This window comes from Nannobrachium achirus (assembly GCF_963921795.1).
Source record: "Nannobrachium achirus genome assembly, chromosome: 18".
Taxonomy (NCBI): Eukaryota; Metazoa; Chordata; class Actinopteri; order Myctophiformes; family Myctophidae; genus Nannobrachium; species Nannobrachium achirus.
This window is the reverse complement of record NC_137825.1, coordinates 10,713,155-10,736,254: the sequence shown is the minus strand read 5'-3', so window position 1 is coordinate 10,736,254 and position 23,100 is coordinate 10,713,155. Positions and strand designations below refer to the sequence as shown.

At 44.2% G+C, this 23,100-nt stretch overlaps 2 protein-coding genes across 2 annotated transcripts in view; one reads left to right on the top strand and one right to left on the bottom strand.

The window, feature by feature from the left end:
- The window catches only part of LOC308302864 (kelch-like protein 23), a gene marked incomplete at both ends in the record, with an annotated part of 29,256 nt that extends 16,503 nt beyond the window's left edge, over positions 1-12,753 (top strand). The window contains 7 exons of the mRNA XM_080747181.1: positions 55-189; positions 1,664-1,807; positions 4,163-4,351; positions 4,726-4,863; positions 7,204-7,396; positions 9,299-9,492; positions 12,731-12,753. Of these exons, the coding sequence (XP_080603307.1) occupies positions 55-189; positions 1,664-1,807; positions 4,163-4,351; positions 4,726-4,863; positions 7,204-7,396; positions 9,299-9,492; positions 12,731-12,753 (1,016 nt within the window). The remainder of the gene's footprint in view (positions 1-54; positions 190-1,663; positions 1,808-4,162; positions 4,352-4,725; positions 4,864-7,203; positions 7,397-9,298; positions 9,493-12,730) is intronic.
- A 603-nt stretch (positions 12,754-13,356) lies between these two features.
- On the bottom strand, positions 13,357-21,727 carry sh2d4bb (SH2 domain containing 4Bb; the record flags this gene model as incomplete). The annotated part of the gene is made up of 8 exons (XM_080747180.1): positions 13,357-13,449; positions 14,119-14,339; positions 15,738-15,865; positions 16,344-16,533; positions 17,713-17,827; positions 18,636-18,807; positions 19,450-19,591; positions 21,562-21,727. 8 exons carry the CDS (start codon positions 21,725-21,727, stop codon positions 13,357-13,359), a joined length of 1,227 nt encoding a protein of 408 aa, XP_080603306.1.
- Between the last annotated feature and the right edge of the window lie 1,373 nt (positions 21,728-23,100).

The following is a 23,100-nucleotide window of genomic DNA, read 5'->3' as shown; positions in this document are numbered from 1 at the left end:
GAACTCCTGAATCTACTGTCTGACTACTGCTTCTTCTCTCCTGCTTGTTGGAAGTGTTTGTGACGGTGGGAAGAAATGCCAATAAGAGGGAGTCTCACAAAGTCGAGAGCTTTGATCCCCTGACCAGTCAGTGGACGACTCTGGGACGTGTGCCCATGAACTTAGACAAGCGTGCTGTGATTATGTCAGGTGAGATTGCAATCGCATTCAATCAACTTGTAATGGGTCCTACTCTGTTTGGCCTCTGAATCTATCTGTATAGTTAATTTAATGGGACCCCAACTTTCATTAGCTTTCACGGATTCTCCTAGGGAAACTGAATTTCAGTCTTTGTGATATGTGTTACTAGACACCTTTACAAACACATTGGTGAAGAAAGTCTTTGGTAAGGAATTTATTCCAGGATATGATGACACTATTTCTGAAGATATCCCCCGACTAAAAGTAGATCCAGGCTGAGAAAACGACCAGAGAAGTGATCCCGCCGCCATTATTGTTTATGTGCACTGAAGATAACAGACTAGCGTTAACTGGTGCGGCTTCAGCTGCAGACACCCCTCATCTGCTCAGACAGGCTCTGGCGGGGGAAAGAAGCGCTAGTTCGGCGGCAAAAGTGTTGATTCAGTCCTCGTCCCTTTTATGCCCATACATGGAGATCACTGTTTGACTGTCATCAATATTAAGCCCATGTGCGTCACAGTGCGTGACACCTCATCCCGGCTCTTCCATATTTGGAAAAACATGGCCACATTTTGGCCACATGTTGCCCAGCTCAAAAAAACAACTGCAGCGCGAGTCACACTTGCAAATTAATTCCGTAGATCCCTGATGTCATCAATATTAAGCCCATATATGGGAATGCCCATATATGGACATATTGTGTCAGTCTCATGTGGTCTATGACATCATACTGTACATCTATGATGTCAGACATCAATCATCTCCATGTTTGGGAAAATATGGCCACATTTTTTCCAACTTAAATAACCAACCAGGTCTGCACACACTGTAGCCAAAGTGTCAATATTTATTTTAGGATGCAGAGGGAAAGTTGATCCCATGCGAAAGCGCCAATGCTCGTCCAGTAGACTGCTGTCACCCTGGCAGATGCGGGCACACGCCCATGAGCATGGGCTCATGTGCGGGTGAGGTCGCCTTTTGTCTTACTGGCAATATTCCCTAGATGGTCAACAGACCTTGGGCGGGCGGTGCAATATTACACGAGAGGGTGTGCATTATCACGGTTATAAGCGGTGTAAGCTATCAAATCGTTTTGTAATTTTGTTTCTAGCTGCTACAGAGGCTAACTAATACATTTTCCAGTAAAACAGTTGGAAATTCTCAAATCGGACTTGGGTCTTTAAGGCTTTTTTCAAATCGGACTTAGGCCTAATAAGTTAACTATCACAGTGTTTCTCAAAGTGGATTCCAGGGACTTTGTGGGTTCCTTTAGGGGGGTTTTAATGGACCCATGCCAGCCTGTAACTGACAGTGTACAAATGGAACCAAATGGACCCGTTAGGGTCCAACTGTCAGAGGGTAAGGGGAGACCTTCAATTTAAAAGTTTGAGAACCACTGAACTATCACATGCATACTATAATCCATTCATATAACAATCAGTGTATAAGTCATCGTTTTAATTCTGCTCTTCTTCCACCATAGGCCCCATTCTGTATTTGGCCGGAGGATGTACAGGTTCAAGGTATAGGCCTAGTGATTTGGTCAATAAGGAGATGTGGCGTTACAATGTTCACCATAACCTCTGGTTGAAGATGGCTTCCATGAATGTGGCACGCTATGACTTCAGTAAGACTGTCAAAATGTGACGTTCAATTTAACCACATTAACCCTGGTGCCTGACTGTTTAGCATATTGTAGGCCAGTGTGTGGGTCCTCTTCTTTGATGTCCTTTTGAATATATGCACTTTTTGGCCTGCGCACCTGTCACCAACCATCATATCATAGGCACATTTTGAAAATAAAATGGAAATAAAAAACGTTGTTTTAAGATAGCTGAAGTAAGTTGTAAGTGGTTAAAAGTTAGGACCATTGGGGGTGGCGCAGTCGGTAGGGCTGTCACCTCACAGTTAGAAGGTCCTGGGTTTGATTTCCCCGTGGGACGCTGGAGGTGTATTCTCCTCCGCGTCATCAGTGACCACACCCTAGGTGGGGTTGGCGAAAGTGCCTTTCTTTTTTGTCTCCACCAGCCGAAGGCATGGGGGAGAGTATGTTTTCGCCCCTGTCCATCCGTCTGTGTGTGCGTGCGTGCGTGCGTCCGTGTGTCCTCTAGTTTGTTACCAGCTAATCTCCGGCGCCGTTGGCCCGGTCGCTGCCAAAATGAGCACACACACTCCCTGGATGCCAATTCAGAACCTCTGCCCCATATTTTTCAAATGGCCCTGTTCTAGCGCCACCATGAGGCCGATGTTTGCAAAACACATTTCTGTACACTACTCTTAGAGATTTTGTCCACAAATCCTTCAAATCGGTAGACAGTATCTCTACAGTCATGTGATCATCATGGATATGTCCGATTTTCCATATTCCATCCTGATTGGCTACAATTGGCTTCCAAAGTTTGCAGGATTGCTCTGTTTTGAACAAAATGCCTCAAATCATGAATCATGACAGCGTGCAATCTTGGTGAAATTGGGCCTGCACGTTCCCATTAGGCAGAGGAAGAAATGCCACTTCAAATTTCTCAAATCAGCCTCATGGTGGTGCAATAACGGGGCAATTTGTGTTTTTACCTTTAACTCCACCGATAAGTGGAAAACTTTGTATGCGTACTCCCTAAGGATAAACATTTGCCCTGCATTTTTCCACATTCGCCTTTTATAGCGCCACCAGGAGGACAACTTATGTAAAACACAATCTTTGCTATTACTCCATCAGATTTTCTCCAACAATCATGCAAATCAGTACACAGTATCTCTATAGTCATGTGATCAAGTCCGATACGTCTGATATTTCATATACCATCCTAATTGGCTAATATTGGTTTCCAAAGTTTGCAGGATTGCTCAGTTTTTGAAGAACATGCCTCAAATCATCAACGCAGCTTGCGATTACCGTGAAATTTCCACACATACAGTATTCCCACTACGTCAAGGAACGAATGCTACCCTTTTCACATTGGCCTGTTATAGCGCCACCAGCAGGTAGACAGGCAAAACAAATTTTTGGAACACAATGTCTCAAATCATGCATGCAGCGCCCGACTGCCATGAAAGGTCTAAGATTGGCGAAGAACACACGCCACCCTTTTTACATTGGCCTATATAGCACCACCAGGATGCCTGGCCTGGTGGAGACCTGTGCTTTAGTTTTTTTCTATAATTGTTATCCCACAATTTTGTAACCCATTTTTCACCCTGTGCCAATTACCTGTAATCCTGGGCTCTGCGAACTGAGCTCATGCTTCCTTAAGTGCAAGAGGAGCAAGCGGGCCACTTCTTATCACCTGACAGGGGGGAACACGGGGAGAACATGCAAACTCCACACAGAAAGGCCCTTTCACCAATCCCGGTGTGGGTGCTGATAAAGCGGAGGAGAGAACACGCCCCCAGCGCCCACAGCATCCCCCAGCATCCCCCAGCGGGAATCGAACCCCGGACCTTCTAGCTGTGACTGTGAGGCGACAGCCGACAGCGCTACCAACTGCACCACTATGCCCCCTGCCATAGTGCCTTTCTGTGTGGAGTTTGCATGTCCCCCCGTGTCTCCTAGGGTAGATACCCTCACAAAAACATGCTGTAATCCTGGTCTCTATAATGCCTCCCCCTGGCCAGCCGGGGCACCTGATGGAGGAGAAAGGAACTGGTTGGAATAACGTGTTCCTTCCCTTCTACGTCCAACCCGGGAAGCTCCCCTTATCAGTTGATAAGAAGCAGCCTGCTCACTCCTCAGGCACTGAAGGAAGCATGAGCTCAGTTCGGGGGGCTCTCCAGGTTGGCAGAGGAAGAGCAGAGCCCAGCATTACAGCTTTGGCAATTGGCACTGGGTGAAAACTGTGGGATAAAAAAACATATATATAAAAAAAGTAGGACTACAATTTGAGATTTTAAGTTGAATGAGTGCATGCATAGTGCATATGTCCAAGGTAATCACTTCGAAAGCTTAGGTTTATTCATATTTCCCCCCCTGCACAACCCAACATAGGCCTGGCGATGCTGGATGGATGTGTGTTTGCAGTCAGTGGCTCTGGGAGTGTCAAGAGTAAAGACTCCATGGAACGCTACGACCCCGTCACCAACACCTGGCAGCTCATGAAGGGTGTCGGTGTGGCGGCCTATTATGATTCTGGTCACCGTAATGCAGTGGCACTGGATGGACACCTCTATTTTATTGGTATGAAACTTAACACTTTGAGGTGTGCATCACATCATATATAGGCAAGATTATAGCCTATGTTTAGCCGATTCCATGAAAAAAAGGTATACTTGACACTAGATGTGTTAAGTATATACCTGGTTTTCATCTTAGCACCACCCACCTGAAGTTGTTAACTCCATAGACACATACAAAACAGAAAAAGTATAAAACTATGGCACCACCTCTAATTGAAAATATTGAAAGACTTGGAGAGTATTACGTGTGTGTGTGTGTGTGTGTGTGTGTGTGTGTGTGTGTGTGTGTGTGTGTGTGTGTGTGTGTGTGTGTGTGTGTGTGTGTGTGTGTGTGTGTGTGTGTGTGTGTGTGTGTGTGTGTGTGTGTGTGTGTAGTATCTCCTAGTAAGCCAGACTTACCCCAGGTGTCTAAGTTCAACCCTGATACATCCGTATGGACAGAAGTCCCTCCTATGCAGATTCTACGTGATCTCCCTGCTGTCTGCGCTCTGAATGGAAAGCTCTACGCTATAGGTACCATATCTGAAAAAATTGCTGAATATTCTGTCGCGCAACCGTGCACGCGCACAGTAGAGCCCTGCAAGCCCGCCGGGACCCGACCAGGGCCCGGCCCGCCAAAAACGGGCCGGACGGGCTCGTTTCTGAAACTCACCAACGGGCCTAGGGCCGGGCCGGGCTCAGAACCATGCTCTGAACATTTTGCACTGTGAATTTCACACATGACGTCTCTGTGTGCGACTGTGCGCATAGCTAGAATGGAGAGTGTGAGTGAGACAGCAGCTGCCTCGCATAGCCTATTCACGTTATTCCTGGCCCCGCCCCCGGCTTCCTGTTCATATCCTGAAAGAAAATAAAAAACATCATTTGGTTTCCTTTGTCCTTGCATTAAAGTGTCAGTAGAGGCGCTCTGGGCTCTTGGCTCTGAATGAACTGGTGTTGCCATGTCTGCTTATAATAAGCAATTTGTGTAGTTGTTTATTGGGCTTACTTTCTAATATTTTTTAAACCAGTGGTTCCCAAATCTTTTCATATCAAGGACCCCAGTGTAACATATTTGTCCACAGTTGCAGACCCCCATCTGAAAATATGTGGTGCCAGGGACCTCCACACAGATTTATGTTGTTAAAATGTTTCAAAAATATTCAAATTTCTTTTTTTCCCCTCAATATTTTTTTAAATAGCAAATATACAAGCTCACAATGTGTCGCAATGTGGGTTACATGTCTCCATTCCGACATGTCTCCTTTTTGACATGTCTCCTTTCCGACACTAACCCTATGCCTAACCCTAACTCTAAACTTAACCTCTGTGGAAGTGTTGCCACTCTGACAATAAGAAGTCAATGTCGGAATGGAGATACGTCCCCGTCGCAATGTGACACATTGTGCGCTTGCTGATCTGCTATTTTCAATTGTAAATGTAAAGTAGTATAGCCTAGTTGCTTCTGTTGGGCTTATTTCTTTGGCAAAATCTGGCAACAGACAATTCCGTGTCACTTCCTTACTTGGGAGGAAGTGAAAAGATGTTTTTTTAAGCACACACCCTCTGTAAAAGAAAATGGCAGCCTCCATAGAATGGCCAGGAATATCGTGAATAGTCTTCTAGGCTATGGGTTCTATCTCTGATTGGTCGTGACATGAGTACATTAGCCAATGGCCGCAACGAGCAGAGGGCTTTACGTCTTTTATTCTGTCACACACTCACACAAACTCTGTGTGTCTGCGACTCACACAGCGAGACTAGAATATTAGGAGCACTACTGTAGATTCAACAATTTTACAGTCATTCCTCAAATAAATCGCCCTGTAATGATTCCCCGACCTCCCGTATCCGTTCATTACGGAATGCGTCTTTACTCTTTAGTAGGCTATAACTGGACGATACTCCGTATTTTACGAGATGGCTTAACCACGGCAAGCGCAAGCCGACAATAATATCAATCAATCAAGGTCTAATTTTCTGCTGTGAGGATATACAGTAACATAACAAACGGTGGGTGGAGGAAGATTTCTTACTTGTGTTGTGATGTTGACTTCTTTCTTTTAATCAGAGCGCAAGACGAGCACAGTTAGAGTAGAGGGCTGTAGCCTATACTGTCTCCGACCACAGCTTTTTTGTGGGAAAGTTCCAACTTTCTGACGTGCGTGCAGCTTTCCGAACTCAAATTAGGAGTAATCCTTTTCAGAAGTTGCAAGACATGTCATTTTGTAGTTGAACCGGACCTTTGAGACGCAAATTTCGGTGGTCTGTGACAGTATGGACCTTGAGAGTGTAGCTGCTGCGCGCAGCAGTGAAAGCCACGCACGTAAATATTTAATTAAATAATAAAGTGACGGGCTTACGGGCCGGGCCGGGCTCGGTTCTGAAACTCACCAACGGGCCTGGGGCCGGGCCGGGCCTTAATTCCACGGGCCCGGGCCGGGCCGGGCCTCACATTTCAGGCCCGTGCAGGGCTCTAGCGCACAGGTCTCGTTAAATGTGAAAATATTCCTTGTCCGATCGCAACCGCCTATAATGTAACTGCAGGATGCTCCAAACCTCCTCCCCCATACACACGTCAGTGTGTTTTCCTTCTCTTTATTTATTTATTTATTTATTATTATTATTATTATTATTATTATTTTTATTTTTTTCAAATAGTTGTAGTAGAGTAAAAGCTCAAATATTTCCCCCTGGGTTTTTATTTTATTTTATGGAAACACTCAAGTAAATTAAAAGTAGGCCCTACATCAAAATTCTACTGAAATACTGAATTTGAGTAAATGCATTTAGTTACTTTCAACCAAAGATTTTTGGCACATAATATTGAGTCCACTAACAGTTAATTATCTTGTTAATTCTTTGTCTTTATAGGTGGTCGGAATTATTACAATATAAAGAACAACATCGACGGGCCCCGTGTCGTTGAAAGCACGGTGGAGTGCTTGGACCCCAGGACCGACCGGTGGACCATGTGTGCCCCCATGTCAGAGCCCCGCTACCAGCCCAGTGTGACCCTGTTGGACGGAAAGATCTACGTCCTCGGAGGGACGGACGTCAGCGGCAGGTAATTCAATTCAATTCAATTCAATTTTTATTTCAGACCCAGGGAGATCCATATCACACAATAAAATACAATACAATAAAACAACAATACAAAATATACAAAAAATAAAAGGAAAATGTACCAAGGCAAAATGTTCAGTTTCTGACATACTGACATGTGCGCCAATGGTTCCACAGTCTAGATGACAATCTGACCGAACTGCACGTAGGGTCCGTTATAACAGGGCAGTGTTTCCCCTAGGCATAAGCTGAAGGAGTGGGGGAGAGTTGCTGGGAGCGACGTGGCGTGCGCGTGCAGCGTGGCCTGCGCTCGCGGCGTGGCGTGTGGTCGTGCGCGCAGGCAGAACATTTTTCATGTTTTCTGGTCGGTGCGCTTGCGTGATTCTAACTCAGTTAAAAAAAAATATATATATAAATAGATTTATATTTTATAACAACATTGGCCATCATCTTCTGATTTTTATTTTATTATCATCAACATTTGCCATCATCAGTTTCAAAGTGCTTTATTTACACACTATGGGCTACTATTTAAATAGTATGGGCTAAATAAATGGGCTACTATTTGGCTTTTCGGTAAGTTTTCAAGTAAGTTCTGTTGTCAGATTTGTCAGGAGGAATAAACAACCAAGTCTATGGAAACAAGCCCAAAATAACTGAATATAGGCCACACGAGCACTTTAAACCTAAATACTTACGCCATTTGAAAATAGCCAATCTACAAGCTCACAAGCAACCACCATTATTTACAAGCAACTTTACAGAAATAAAAGCCCAACATGGCTTATAATAGTCAGACATGGCAACACTGCATGGTATTTCATCCAACCTAGCCCAACATGGCTTATATTATCAGACCTGCATGTTGTTATTTCTCCACACGCTGTAGGCTAGGTTGCTTGCTAACAGAGTCAGACACAAACTGCACATGTAGCCACAGACAACCACAAACGACACCACTCTAAAATCAATACGTTTTTAAATTAATCTTGAGAAATGTACAGCTAAGCTATAATGATCTATGGGACAACAAGTAAACTTCTCCTGTTCCATAATACAACAGTGCCTGTGCCTCGCGACCATAGACCGTAAGCTCGCGACGAGAACTGTTTGTACTCGGTGAGTCTGTGCGCAGAGTGACAGCTGTTTCTCCATCCAATGAGTGCAGCCGAGGAGTGTTATAATCTCCTTCCAACCGTACCTAACAGAGAGAACATTCGCTATTCTAAACATTAAACATGAGTGTCACGTTGTGAAAATAATTCATCTGCAAAAAAAAAAAGAAAAAAAAAAAGAGAGAGAGGAAAAATCATAGAGCGGCGGCCGGATTTTAAGGGCCGGCGGCCCGCCGCTCCTTAATGCATATAGGGGAAACACTGCAGTGATGATATCATTATACCGACTCAGATGCTCTACACACAAACCTGTACATAAGGTTGCGTAGTTCAGCAGACCAGGTGGGTCCCCCGATACTGACAAACATCTGGCTTGCACTGGAGCTTCCCAGAGCTCTCAGCAGCAGCCTCATGCAGTCGTTATAGGCCACTGTGAGACGTCTGAGGCTGCCTTGCCTGTAGCGACACCAAAGTTGGGCAGTATACAGTGGTGTAAAAAAGGATCTAAAGAGAGATATCTTACTGAGAACATGCTAAATGTGCGACACGGCATGTTGACTTGGGCATACAGCTTCCGCCTCTGTCTATAGATGTCCTTGTCATCTGAAAGGTCATTTGAGATAATATGACACAAATAAGTAATCTCACTGCACACACTTAGGGCAGAGCCAGCCAGATTGAAGTCAGGAAAGGTTGATTTTCTGTGAAGTAAGACACGACTGATTCATGAATTCAGGGGGAAAGGTGTCTTCTTTTCTCTCATGGCTAATTGGTCTCTCCTTGTGTAGGCGTGTCCCGAACATCGAGTGCTACTGTGACGAGATGGACACGTGGGAAACTGTGGGACAGATGACTGGTGATTTCACCGATGCTGCCCTTAGGTTCCCTCTAGCTCTCAAGCTGAGGAATGATCGTAGTCCTAGTGAGGAAAGATGTTGTTATTATGTTCATAACAACAGTGATTATGAGGATGGTGAAGGAGGTGAGGTATTTTTTAATTAAAAGTTAACAAACTACAGTATGTATATATATATATATATATATATATATATATATATATATATATATATATTCTGCTTGTAAGTTACCATTGCTATTACTATGGTGTTTGTTCCCTGTCTGTCCAGCTCTTTAATAAACAGAAGACACATTTACCAGGTGGGTTGCCAATACGTGTGTGTTCTCTCTCCCGATTGGATAAAATTGGCATCCCGACCTGAAAATGCGTTTTATGTTTACGAAAGAGCTGGAGAGACGGGGAGACTCATGTTACTGAACAAACGCTACAGCAATGAATCCGATTACTGTCCGAATAGAGAGCTATTTAACAAACACAGAAACTTCACTCCTATTTTAATATCATTATCTTCTGGCTCTACTGGGGCCATAGCTTCTACTAGAATTAAACCCTCCTGTACAACCATCATCTTCAACGGGTATTTGTTTCCTCGATAGAAGAATACATTATTTTTGCATTAATGAGCCCTTAATTGTCTTTCTTTCCTTGCACTGTGCACATGTGTTCATAGACCACTGGATGTGCAGCATAGAGTAGATATAAAAAGCTAGATTCCTCATTCTCCGCTGCAGTTCTTCGGAGCGTCCTGTTAAAAAGGGAAGTGCGAAAGGCACGCTGCCACTCGAAGTGGCTAGTGGCCAATCACAGCGCGTCTTTTCTGGGACGTAAAATTCAATTCAGTGGAGCTTTATTGGCATGAGGAAACAAACGTTTCAAAGCAAGTGCTTCTGGGAAAGAGGGAGTCCCCATCCTCTTATTGGCCAACCGAATGTCCCCTTCTGTGATGAATGCAGAAGCGTGCTTCAGAATTCCTGAAGCTTTCCTTTTCACGTTGCCTTCCATTTTTGACAGACGCCCGAGAGCCTGAGGAGACATCTTAGCTTTCTATCTCTATGATGTGCAGCACTAAAGTATCATGACAGTTATTCTTTAGTGCAGGTTAACTGCTCTTTGTGTCTCACTGTTAATAGATCGTATTATTTTTGTTGACTGACTGTACATAATAAATGATCCATTATACCTACTGTATAGGCTGGCTGAAACTGTACATACTGTATATCAGTCTGTACATATAGATATATCAATACGGAGAAGCCCTCTGCATAACCTCCAAGCTGAATGAGCCCAGGGCCCATAGTTAAAAAGCATGTCTTTAGGGCATAATTTAAGAATTACAAAATAAAACATTCAAAGCCACATCTAGGTCAGCACATATCTTTCACCTGTGGGTCTTCCTCAGGGCATGGCTATTTGACCTAGGTTCAGTCGTACTGTATACATGCATAATGGCCACGAAGGCCTAATTAGATCAGTATATCTCAGTAAAGACACATATTTCTTATTGAAATCTACTGTATGTATTGACTCAGAACCACTCATTCACCTGGAGTGTTGCAGGTTATTCCATACTGTTCAAGAGCATACAGTATTTTTTGTTGTTTGATGCATAGATATACAAATTGTTCATATTCTGCCGACAGATTTTTTTTCTTGTACTTGTCTTGTACTTTCTTTTGTATTTTTTTTTATTGTTTATACACCACTAAGCTATGCCAGTCAGTCCCAAGTCCCGAGGGCTCGGTAGTCGATTCTTAAGTCTGCTACTTTTATGGCCTTGGACTTAAAATACTTGATTTTGAATTCAGTTTGATGTGTGCTGTGCTGCTATACACCTTAATTCCCCACAGGGATAAATAAAGAAATATCAGTGTAAGAAATGATTTAGTTTTTTGTCCCTTTACTATGATTGATATCCGTGCCGTCAGTGCCGACATGCAGCAGGGTGGCCAGTAGAGTGGCCCAAGGTCAGACTGGGTAATCTTATATCATTTGATGTAACAATATGCTTTACAATAGCTTGCACTTCAGTGATGCTCGCAAAACTCCTCGCCTCGTTCCTGACCACCTCACTGGTGTGCCAGTGATCACGGTAAAACCCTCTTGTGTAATGTTGCTTAATTAACATGATCATGCATGCCCACAACAAACCATAATATTTAGTCCTTGGGGATATTTCCATGCAAATCAGTCTAAAAAGGTGATTCTAAATTGTGGGGTCCGGAGTCGCCCAGGGGTCGCTGTAGGGGTTCAAATCTCACAACGTGTTGTAAGCTTGTAGATCTGCTAAGTTTTGAAAAGTTGTGGGAAATGTTCTCTTATGGGGGTCCCTGGAACAAAATCGTTTCAAATGGAGCGCCACAGCCAGATGAATATCAACTTGGGGATCCTTGATATGAAAATGTTTGAGAACCACTGATCTAAAAGGTCAGCCAAATCCAAACTTTGCAAACAAAGAAGGAACAAACCAGTGAAATTATTCTCAGTATATAAGTTATTGTATAAACTGTCAACAAAATGTAGCCATTAGAATGGAGAAGAAACAAAGTAAGAAAAGTCAAATAACAGGATATAGACATATAAAATAGGCCTATGTATTGTAGGCCTACAGCAGTGAAATGGCATGCTTTGCTCAATTGCTAAAGAAGGAGAACCAAGTCATGTATTCTCATTTATCTGCAATAATAGAGAGTATGCGCATGCATAAAGTGAGTGGCAAAGTGAGTTTAATGTTGTTTAATGCAATCAGATAGGACTTTTCTGTTTGGATGTATGGGCTGTCAAGGCCAGAAAGTAACTTTTTGCCTCTCAGTAGGCACACACATAACTTCCGGGTACAATGATGATGTCACACGCATACCCTCTAGAGTTCCCACCGCTCGTCGCGGCAACTCGGCTCGCTAGCGCTCGCCTCGGTGGCGACTCACGGGGGTCATCGGCGCCCAATACCGCGCCGCTCCGTCGGGGTCTGTGGCGTGGGGCGTTACACCGGGGAACAGAGCATACTTGGCATCTTGGCATCTGGTTCGAGGCTGGGCTTCACCTCAGGTTTTATTTTTGCGCTCCTCTGAGGTTGACCACTAGATGTCGACATTTTACTACTAATATCTCTGCATTGGCATACTGGATATCCAAGTATCCTGGATACTTTCTGCATTGAAGAGTCTGAAAGCACGTGAATATTTCGCATTAAGTGCGTTGATATCATTAGAAGCAGGTGACAAGATAGCTGTAAGACATACCAAGCCATCAACCCAGACTTATCTGTTCTTCCACTTAATACTAGCACCAGCAGTACTAGCACATCTTACATTGAGGACTATTTAAGGATAACCTTTACACGGTTTTGTTTGTCCTCTCATAGACTGCGTGATACCACCTGAGTGAGCAGCATATTTGTCAATGTGAGACTGTTGTACAAAACGAACAGCACATACTGGTGTGTCCCCTCACACAAGACATCAGAGCGAAATAGAACAGTACATGACTACCTGTCACTTTTGGAGCAACAGAACAGCTCCTGTTGTATGAGTAAAGGGAGTTTGTGTTGTATATTGTACATTTTAATGTATTGCAGCTTTTTTAAAGTCTTTATTCATGAGTTTGCGGTTATTGTTTGGAGCCAACGTTTCATACATCTGTGTCAATGAAGCAGTGGTTCCCAAACGTTTTAGCCCTAGATGCCCAGACATATGATATGGAATACTACACATGGCAATGCCAGAGCAAAGACAACGTTACTGTAAAGCTCCTTTAGGAAAGAAATGTTAATAGAAAAATAAATGAATGTACATTATCAACAGAAGAATATTCGTAGGATTTAAACACACCACTAGATACTTATACTGTACATCATACGACACAGCAGAAGCAGCGTATTGCAGCCTCTGTTCAAATGAATATAACAAAGATATCCCAGAGAGCAGTGCGGTAGGTAGAGGGACGTGAGCTCCGGTCCTGGACATGTGTTTGGAGCGGATGTTGACCGAGTCACTCAAACAGACCTCCATAGTGTGTGGAGGTGGTCCTCGGTGGACAGGGGTGTTGCAAGAGCTCCCCTCCTGACGTGGTGATGACCTCTTCCTGGAATGTGAATGTTATTAAAAGTTAGGAGGTGAAATACAAATCACGGTACTATAATCTTAAAGGACAATTCCAGACTGAATAACATCTAGACTCATTTTCCTACTTTATATTCATCCCAAATGACTGGCCAAGGGGTCTATTAGGCAGAATTTCCCTCGCCGTACACACACACACACACACACACACACACACACACACACACACACACACACACACACACACACACACACACACACACACACACACACACACACCCCATAACCCAGCAGCCCTCATAGCATCATATGATGTGTTTTTAATGACATCGAGTAACACATTTATATGAAAAACACCTTTGAACACATCAATAGTAGTGGAAAAGCGATAGGCTTATGGGCTCCACTGCTGGGTTCTGGAAAGATGTTATTTATTGGGGAGTTGTCCTTTAAAAATACAAACAAATAATAATAGTGATAGCGAAAATGGACAATACACAAGCTCACAACGTGTTGCATTGCAACAGGTCATGAGCTGGTACTGTACAGTAGATCCGCAATTTTACTATCACAGTCTATTTTATGCGACGGTGGTTAAATCAGGACGCATCGGCTGCAAAACAATAGCCGATATATCGGTTATTATATCACAGGCTCTAATATTTGCGGTATGCTGACAGTAACTGCCCACCCTGTGGAAGCTGACCAGGTCGGCCAGAGTGGCGTGCTGGATCTGATCCAGGCCGATGAAGCTGTAGTAATCGGCGGAGGCGTCCACCAGGAAGTGCTTGAAGGCGCTGGGCGTGCGGTAGGACAGCGTGAAGCCCCAGATACACTCACTGACCCTCAGCAGGAAGCTGCCCTCCGGACGCTCCACCAGCAGGGACTCAGACTCCTGACGGGAGATGATGCCTGGAGGCACAGGCGTCACAAGGGGGGGGAGGGGAGTGGGACTGAGTTACTAGCGTGAATCAAAACGGCACCCCGGTTTCGCCAATGGAACAAGGGGGGAGCGCTTGTTTTCGGTGGAGATGACGGAGGCACGCCGGCGTTATATTATAAACACAATCTGATCTAGCAATCATGACATAGGCTATTTATTATAATCACTAATTCACTATGAAGTATAATTAAAGTAAAAATAGTCAAATAACAAACAAGGACAAATTGTTCTGCCCACAACCTTATCAAACCAAAATGCCTAAACTACTGTAAATGTAGGCCTATTATAACTATGATAATGGTTCTTAATTAGTCCCAATTATTAAGTATAATACTTGACCTTATAAATATAGAATGTTAATGATTATATATGTTATTGCGAGTCTGCGACGGTCGCATGAGCCGACTCAGCGCCGTTACCGGTTTATGTGCCGCCTGCCGTTATGGACAGAATAGTAAATCTTCATCCCTCCGAATGTCGTCACCTCCGCGCGGTCCAGGCGAACACAACGGAGCGCTCCCTACCTCCAGTTCAGCCAATCACAAGCTTCCACTGGCGATACCGGGTTGCTGTTTTGATACACGCAAGTTACTAGGGCCCAAGGTGGAGGGACCTGGAAATTATTTTATACTTTAGGGTGCCGCGCTGTGAGCTTGTAGATCTGCTATTTTTCAAAAGTCGTGAAAATGTGTGCAAATCTTTGAATATTATATATTTTTTTAAGCAAACATTTGTAACTCAAATTTTGCTTCTGGGCGGTCCTTGGAACTAAATATTTTAAGATGGGGGGTCCGTGGCCGAATATATATCATTTTGGGGGTCCTTCACATGAAAGAGTTTGAGCACCACTGACATAGAAATATAGGTTTTTCAAAAAAGCTTAGATCGATTTGAAATTTTCAAAGACTTGCACACATTTTCAAGATTTCTTTCAAAAATAGCAGATCTATAAGCTCGTAGCGCTGCGCTGTGAGCTTGTATATCTGCTATTTTTCAATAGTAAAAGTACCCAGGGCCCAGAATTTGGTGCAGGGACAGAGAGACAGAGAGAGAGCAGACTTGAGAGGGCATTTCAGAAAACACAGTCCACTTACGGCCGTTTTTTGAGTGGTGCTAACTGCTCCTATGTCTGGCTTTGTGTGTATGTCCCTATGTCCGTAGTATGAGACTAATGTCGCCAAAGACATTTGTCACATGTCCCATGTTAGATGTATCCATGGGACAAAAATGAGCATTATGATTATGATTATGCTCTATTTTGGGCATTGGAGGGGGAAACAAAATAACTGCAGTGTTTCATTGGCCTCAAGCAGAGTGTTTGATATCAATACTGAATAGACACATATGTCTGTCCTTGTAGTACCCACCATGAAACCAGGGAGCAATAGAGTGGCTGTTCCTCTCGTAGCCCGCCCGCTTTGGTTGCTGCTCCGCTCTAAACCAGTGGATTATGGACTCTCTGGATGTCGGACGTTCTGGCCGTGGACAAACACTGCTGCTGAAGAAAGAGACAGATCAGTGTGTGTGTGTTTTGTGTGCGTGTGCGTGTGTGTGCTTCTACTCATGAGGGGGAAAAACAATACCAAAAGCATACTTGTATTTAAACACATTCAAAGGCACTTCACCGATTTTGCTTCCAGAAACGTATTGCAAAAATAGCCCATCAACAAGCTTGTGACGCTTATAGATCAGTAGTTATGTTCACAACTAGAATATTGTAATGGCTGGGGTTTATTTCCCCGGCAGACATTACCTTCTTTCTTAACTGGTCTTTACTCACTTTTGCACAGAGTAACAACACAACAGCAGAACTATAGGAATCTTAGCCCACTCTTTCACTCTCGCGCCTTCTAAACTGTGCTTGCGTATTTCCCGCAAAACATCATAAAGGAGTAGTTCACAAAATAACTTTCCACTTGAGTTCAATGAATGAAGGTAAATGGAGTGGTTGCACTGTGTGAGGACTACATTACCTGTCTGTCACGTTGGCGTCCAAGGCTTTGCTGCGCCGCCGGCTCTGAGCGTCTCCATTCATGAAGGCCGTATGGAAGCGCAGCGCTATGAGGCTGCTCTCCAGGGCACGGAGGGAGTGCCGCTTGCATTCTTCCCTCGCTCGCAGCGCCTTGGACTTCATCGCCTCGTCCGCCGCTTTGGACCGACGCACTATAGGTAGGAGATGGCATCATGAAGCTTATTAAAGTCATACTGTGCACACCTCCATTGGACATCTTGGAACCGTGATTCCCAGTAAGTCTGTCCCCCTCTGGGACCCCATATTTACACTGTGAAATCTTATGTTGTCATTGAGAGTGTACAAATGGAACCAAATGGCCCCTTAGGGGTTCACTCTCTGAGTTACAGACCGTCAAGGACTCCTGGGGGACGTGGGGGTCCTTAGACCCATTGAGAACCAGTGGGTATAGATTCTAGAATGAACATGAGCAACATACGGCCCGGGAGAGGGGGGGGGGGGGGGTCGTGGACCATTTCAATATGTGTCCCAGCGCGGCTGACGGCTAGTCATTGAATTTTTTTTTTTTTTCATTTTCATTTTTTCATTTCATTTGAAAGCTGTGAATCATAGCTACAAAATGATATATTGGTTGTGGAGATTGACCCAACATTTTTGAAGATATGGCTTATAGAATGATGCCATGCTGAAATACTACTTTTGAGATATTCAAGTTCTAAATTTGGGAGGAGCAACAGAATTATGTCCCGATCTCTCACATTAATTAAAAAAAAGTCTTATTTACATGCAGAGTTAAGCTCCGGCGTTTAAGTGAAATGTAGCCTGATATTTATGACATGCTTTTGTGGCTTTATCACATTTTATAAAAAAAAAAAAAAAAAAAAAAAAAAAAATCAGTTAAAATTCAAGTTATTTCAGCTGTGGTCTAAAGTAGTGGCTTCCGAAATGACTGCCCCAGTGTCATGCTCAGTCACATATGCCTAGTGATGTCTAAAAGGAAAACAAATGAACACAACACGTGAGCTTGTAGATTTTTGGTAAAGAGTTTTGGTGTAGAGAGAAAAAAGAGGTCCAAGTACAGAGCCAACTCAAGTCCTAGAGGGTTTAAGTGGTAGGCTACACTGTTTCTAATAAGGAACTAGAAAGGTGCAATTCTGGGAAATTGCAAGTGTGGTTGCACTGACGCGAGTCGCGAGGAATCCACTGAAAAAAATGAATTCCGTCTTACCTTTTATATTATATATTGTGATGTCAAGTGAAGCATGACAACAGACAGGATTGGTCATTTGTATGCATTAATTTGGCCCACTGAAATGTTAAACATGTAGGCCTACATTGAAATGTGCACCACAAGTAAACACACGACTCACATTGCTCCTGCCACTCGCTGTCTTCTGTCTCATGTTGCCTGTCTTCCTGTTTGTCTGCCGTACATGTGTCATCTTTACTCTCGCTCTGTGTCTGCTCGTCTTCCTCGCAGCTCTGCTGATGACAAATCCAGTGTTGTTACAACAACCTTCAATTCACCCTTTGTCAAGTCCCGCCCGTTTTCCGCCCCTCTTCACACCCATTGTTTGCTGTGTCTTGGTGGGACACTCCATCCACTACCATTTAAATTCAATTGCTTTGTATTGTTATTCTGTGTGTTCAATTCTAATTTCAAACTTGGTTTCAGTAAAATGGAGCTGTTCAGTGAAATTCAACATAAAAAAGGCGGAACCAGGGCGGGACAATCCAGATAGAGCCTGCTGGTTGGTCAGTCAGGGACCAACCAGATTTAAATGAATTAAATGTTATTGCCAGCTCCTGTCTCCATCCACAGCCCCTCCGGGATTTATGCCAAACTTTCCATGAGCAAGACATTAGAGTCTTTAAGCAAGGACGGCTATGGCAATCTGCTCCAGCAACCGGAAATGGATCAGTGCTCGATAGATAAACCTGCTTGCCGTCAAGGCCCATCCTAGTCCGGCAGAAGCTACCTTTCCACGTAGCGTCTACAACGTCTGCTCCATATACGCGTCACCATGGGAACCAAAGAGTTCAGTCAAATGGGTGGTAACCCATCAACGACAGCTGTTTGCTTGACAATTTTGACTGATCAAGCCATAGCAGTTGTACTTCCACCTAACGGAGCCGTACTGAAAACCGTCTTGGCTTAAAGTCCCTATTGATAACTGCTCCAGGTGAACAGGTTGTTTGCTGCCTTGCATGTGGCGTTTGTTTGAATGGGTGAATGAAAAGTGTCTTGTAAAAAGTCAATCTCTCTAAATGCTGAAAGCTGTATCTCTCTTACCCCCTGGGCCGTCAAAACCTGCTTCTCCTCTTCTTCCGCCTGCGTTCTCATCTCCTTGTTGTTGACCACCTCACTCCTCCATCTCTCTGCCAGGAGACAGGCCTTCTGCTTGGCCCTGGTGTCCTGAAACCTCTTCTCCATCTCCTGCTGCTGCTGCTGCTGGACACGACTGCTATGAGAGAAACACACGTTCAGAATGAGACACTGGACATGCCTGTGATAACAAAAAAGTCTAGAATGAGATGCTCGACACTCCTGTGATGAATACCACAATGCTGGCCTCAAAACACAGTCGCCCTGGTTGTAATGTAATGCCGGCAAACGCTGCTGACCTGGTATCTACCCGGTATTCCTAAACTATGCAACTTACTGTTACTGTGTGATCCTATGCCTAAACCTAACCGTATTCCTAAACTTAACCTCAGTAAAACAGTGCCAAAACCTAACCCACTGATCTGTCTTATCTATTTGCCTGCCTGCCTTTTTTCAACTGAGGGGATGAGGATTTTTCTGTCTAATATTTTACACCGCCTTCCTCCACCATTGTTGTCACTAATGCTCAGACAACTGGAGTGAGTGAGCGATCGGAGTGCTAGAACGACCTTAGAGCGAATTCAGCCATTGTCGACAGAAACAAGTTATCTGCTATTTTTGGCACACAGCTGAGTTAATTTTAGTTGACTAAATCAACTGTAGATTTAATCTACTAAAATCGTTGAGGTGTAAAACTAGACTAGTCAAAATCAACACTGGTACCCTGCTTTCAGCCAGAACCTGAACCATCTCACGTTGTCTCCATGCCTCTCTCTCTCACCTGATCTCCTGGGCGTCCTCGTGAGCCTGTCTCCTGGCTCGTTTCTCCATCAGCTCGTTCATGATGTTCTTCCCCTCCCCCATCACCCACACCCACACGTCACCGTCCGAGCCCAGCAGCCAGCGAATGCCCCGGCTCTCCTCTGCAAAGACCCAGGAGAGACACGTTACAGCAGGGGTGGGCAACTGTGATGCCTACTTCTCTAATCTATGTCACACAAAAGTAGCAAAAATAGCCGATCTACAAGCTCAAAACGTGTCGCGCTGCAACACGTTTTGGTGCACAACAGCAAGCATAAATCAGGCAAGAGAGAAACGTGTAACAAGTTGATTGGTGACACTTCTTCTGAAAGGACCGTACCATAACATTCACAATCATGTGCACTACACACATTTCATGATGTGATACTTTCTCCTCCACTTTGAGCCACTTGAGGTATAAAATGAACAGGAAGATGATGTGTTCTTGGATGAAGATTAAGTATCAATCTAAATGATTTTTTTTAGACCTGTAATTTTGTCAGTGATCTTAGGGATGCAAGTGTACCAGGATGTGCAGGCAACACAAACAGGAGCTGCTGCCAGTATTTCAAGGGCACTTCTATCTATAAAATTGAAAAGCTAAAAATGTGTACTTTTTGATATACCTGGCTTCAATATACAGTACAGTAACTCTCATACTTGCCAACATGCCCAAGTAAGTAATTGCCTCTGAAACTTCAGAGTCTTCTGCTACCACTCTGAACTCTTTAGTTTGGCATCGGACCCAGATCCAGAGACAACTTATCTGCTCACCAAGTGCTGATTTTAAGGTGTTCTGTTCTGCACCCAAGTAATTTTTCTAACTCTAATTTGAGAGACTATAGGAGAGCTAAATCATTACGGGTCTAAGCAGCAGCAAAGCAGCAGGAACCTTATTATCTGTTATCCATTTAGTTTCTTGTGCCCTGAAGTAAAATTATCTCTCAGAAACCGTACAAGTGTTACATCTGCTGCATGCCTTCTACTCCTCCCTTATCTCTCCCATGTGTGCATGCACGTGTGTGCATGTACGTGTGAGTCACATCGGAGCCTCATTTAGCTGTGAAGCCATTCTGGCCCTCTAGACTATAGTAATCGAGCCCTCCATAAACTGTGTCCTGCCTTTCCCTCCCTGTCAGGTTGTTGTAAACCATTGTGTTATCTACCTGTTATGACAGAGCATAAATTAGGCACCGCACTCAGGACGAACAGACACCACAACAGTGAGTTTACCATTTCTACCAAATGGCTGACTTGAAGTTAAAAAACATTTGAGAAGGCTGCCGATCAAACTCGCACGCCCCCTGTATGACAAACTATGACTAATAATTGTCATCAGCTGAAGTCAACAGTATACCTCCATATCATCTATCCATTGACTGATTGATTGAATACTTTATTCGTCAGAAATGTAAACAGCGCAAGGTACAGTCAGACAGTCCGAGTGTCATTTTATAGCAGCCTTCTTCGAAATATAACTTGTTATCTCAGAAGGGAGTCACAAAAACATAATTCCAAGCTCAAGGAATTTAATTTAATTCCAAAACCCCAGAGTCAGAGAATATAGGGATGAGTATCAGCCAGTATCACTGGTGGATGTAATGACATGAATAATCTGAAGATGATGTGCAGAATGCTGAACTAGACGAAGAAGAAAATAAGCAAGAGAAGTGCAGTGCATGATAAGAGGGTGCATGTGTGTCATTATTCTGACGGCACATTACTCCTGGCGTTGCGTTGGTCCAACTCGCCCCCACTAACCCTATCCCTAACCGCACGTGTTGCCACGTAGTCAGAGTAAAGAGATGTCAGAGAGAGAAAGAGAGAGGGAAGGAGAGAGAGAGAAAGAGGGAGAGAGAGATGAGATTCAATGGACTGAGGTGAATTCAAATGGAACCGTTTGACCAGAGTTAAATTAACAATGAGGATTTTACAGTGTAGATTGGGGCCCTGGGAAAAAAGATCAACTGTGTGGTCTCATGCATATGAAACTGGTGGTCTCTGAAATGGGAAAAAGGATAAGAAAAACTGCTCTATTCTATGACAAAAATAGAACAGATAAAGTAGCAACTAAGTAAAAAAAAGACTCAACTCTTTCTGGGAGGCCGTGCGGGGCTTTGCTCCTGGCTTTCCCTCTCCCTCCAGCGTCGCACTTGTTCCTCGCGGATCTTGAAGAAGAGGATCTGCTTCTGGTGCTCGTTGAGCTCGGCCAGCAGCTCCGGTTCGATGTACATGTCTTGGAGGATCTGTTTCAGCATCGCTGCTAGGCGTCTCTGGGGGAGCTCCGAGGCTCTGTGAGCGGCTGACGAATTCACCCCCGCGGCTTCCGACGACGAGGCGTTATAAGCTTGCTTAAAGGCAGATAATTATTGGGGATTTGTACGTAATGCTCCCTCTGGCTGGATGGTAAGCGATGCAGGTGCTCCTCCTGGCATCATTGGATTAGATCTGCCGGCTGTGTCAAATCCGTTAACATAACCGAACACATTATTTACTCATGTACAGCATTAAGTTAGAGTTCTCCTTTAACGTTTTGCGTCCGTGTTTCCGATGGTGGCATTGTCTTCTCTTTCATGGACATCGGACATCTTCGGATATTTCTGTCTGATCGCCGTAGTCTGTGGTTTTAGCACGAGAATCATGTTTTTGATGCTTCCTTTGTATCCTTCTTTTTCTGCACCTGATGTGTATCTTCTGTGGTGCCGTTCTAACCTACTTTATCTCCGTCAGGGGCCCTTTAGACTGTGGAAGACACAGACACCTGTAGCTATCTATCTGCCATGCTCACAACAGTAGGGCTGTGTGTGTGTGTGTGTGTGTGTGTGTGTGTGTGTGTGTCATCTGACCTGCCCCCCCCCCCCCCCCCCTTAACCGCAGCCTTCATCCCTTTCATGTAATCTAATCTCCCAAACTCACCTTGCTGCCACGGCGATAGCAACAGCTCTCAAGCGCACGAATGCCCTCACTTGTGCTCCCACGTGCCTACAGTGCACGCACGCACACACACGCACGCACGCACACACACACACACACACACACACACACACACACACACACACACACACACACACACACACACACACACACACACACACAGTGTTGAGTGTTTCTTGAATGACCATGTGCTCAGAAAAAGGGAATCTTTATTTTGAGGTCCTAAACTGTTATTGTACGAATGTTTTGCACTGTAAACTTGTTGTAAGGTCACTATGAGGCTGCCTACTTGAAACTTCTATATAGGTATTTAATTAATCATAATGTATTTTTCCCCTTTCAATTATGTTTGGAGGTGACAACAAAACATGATTTATTTGTATTCTTTTGGACAATAATAACACACACGCAGACATGCACGCACGCACGCACGCACGCACGCACGCACGCACGCACGCACGCACGCACGCACGCACGCACACACACACACACACACACACACACACACACACACACACACACACACACAGGGCCCCTGGTAGTCAAGGGCCCCTGGGCACTGGCTGGCCCCATTGGCTCACTTTATAATCCATCCAATTGCTCGCATGAGTTTTGTAGTTTGGTGGAGACAGAGGCACCGCACCACTCCATTATTAATTTGAAACGGCATGCATTCTGTTGTTCATAGAGAGCAGTT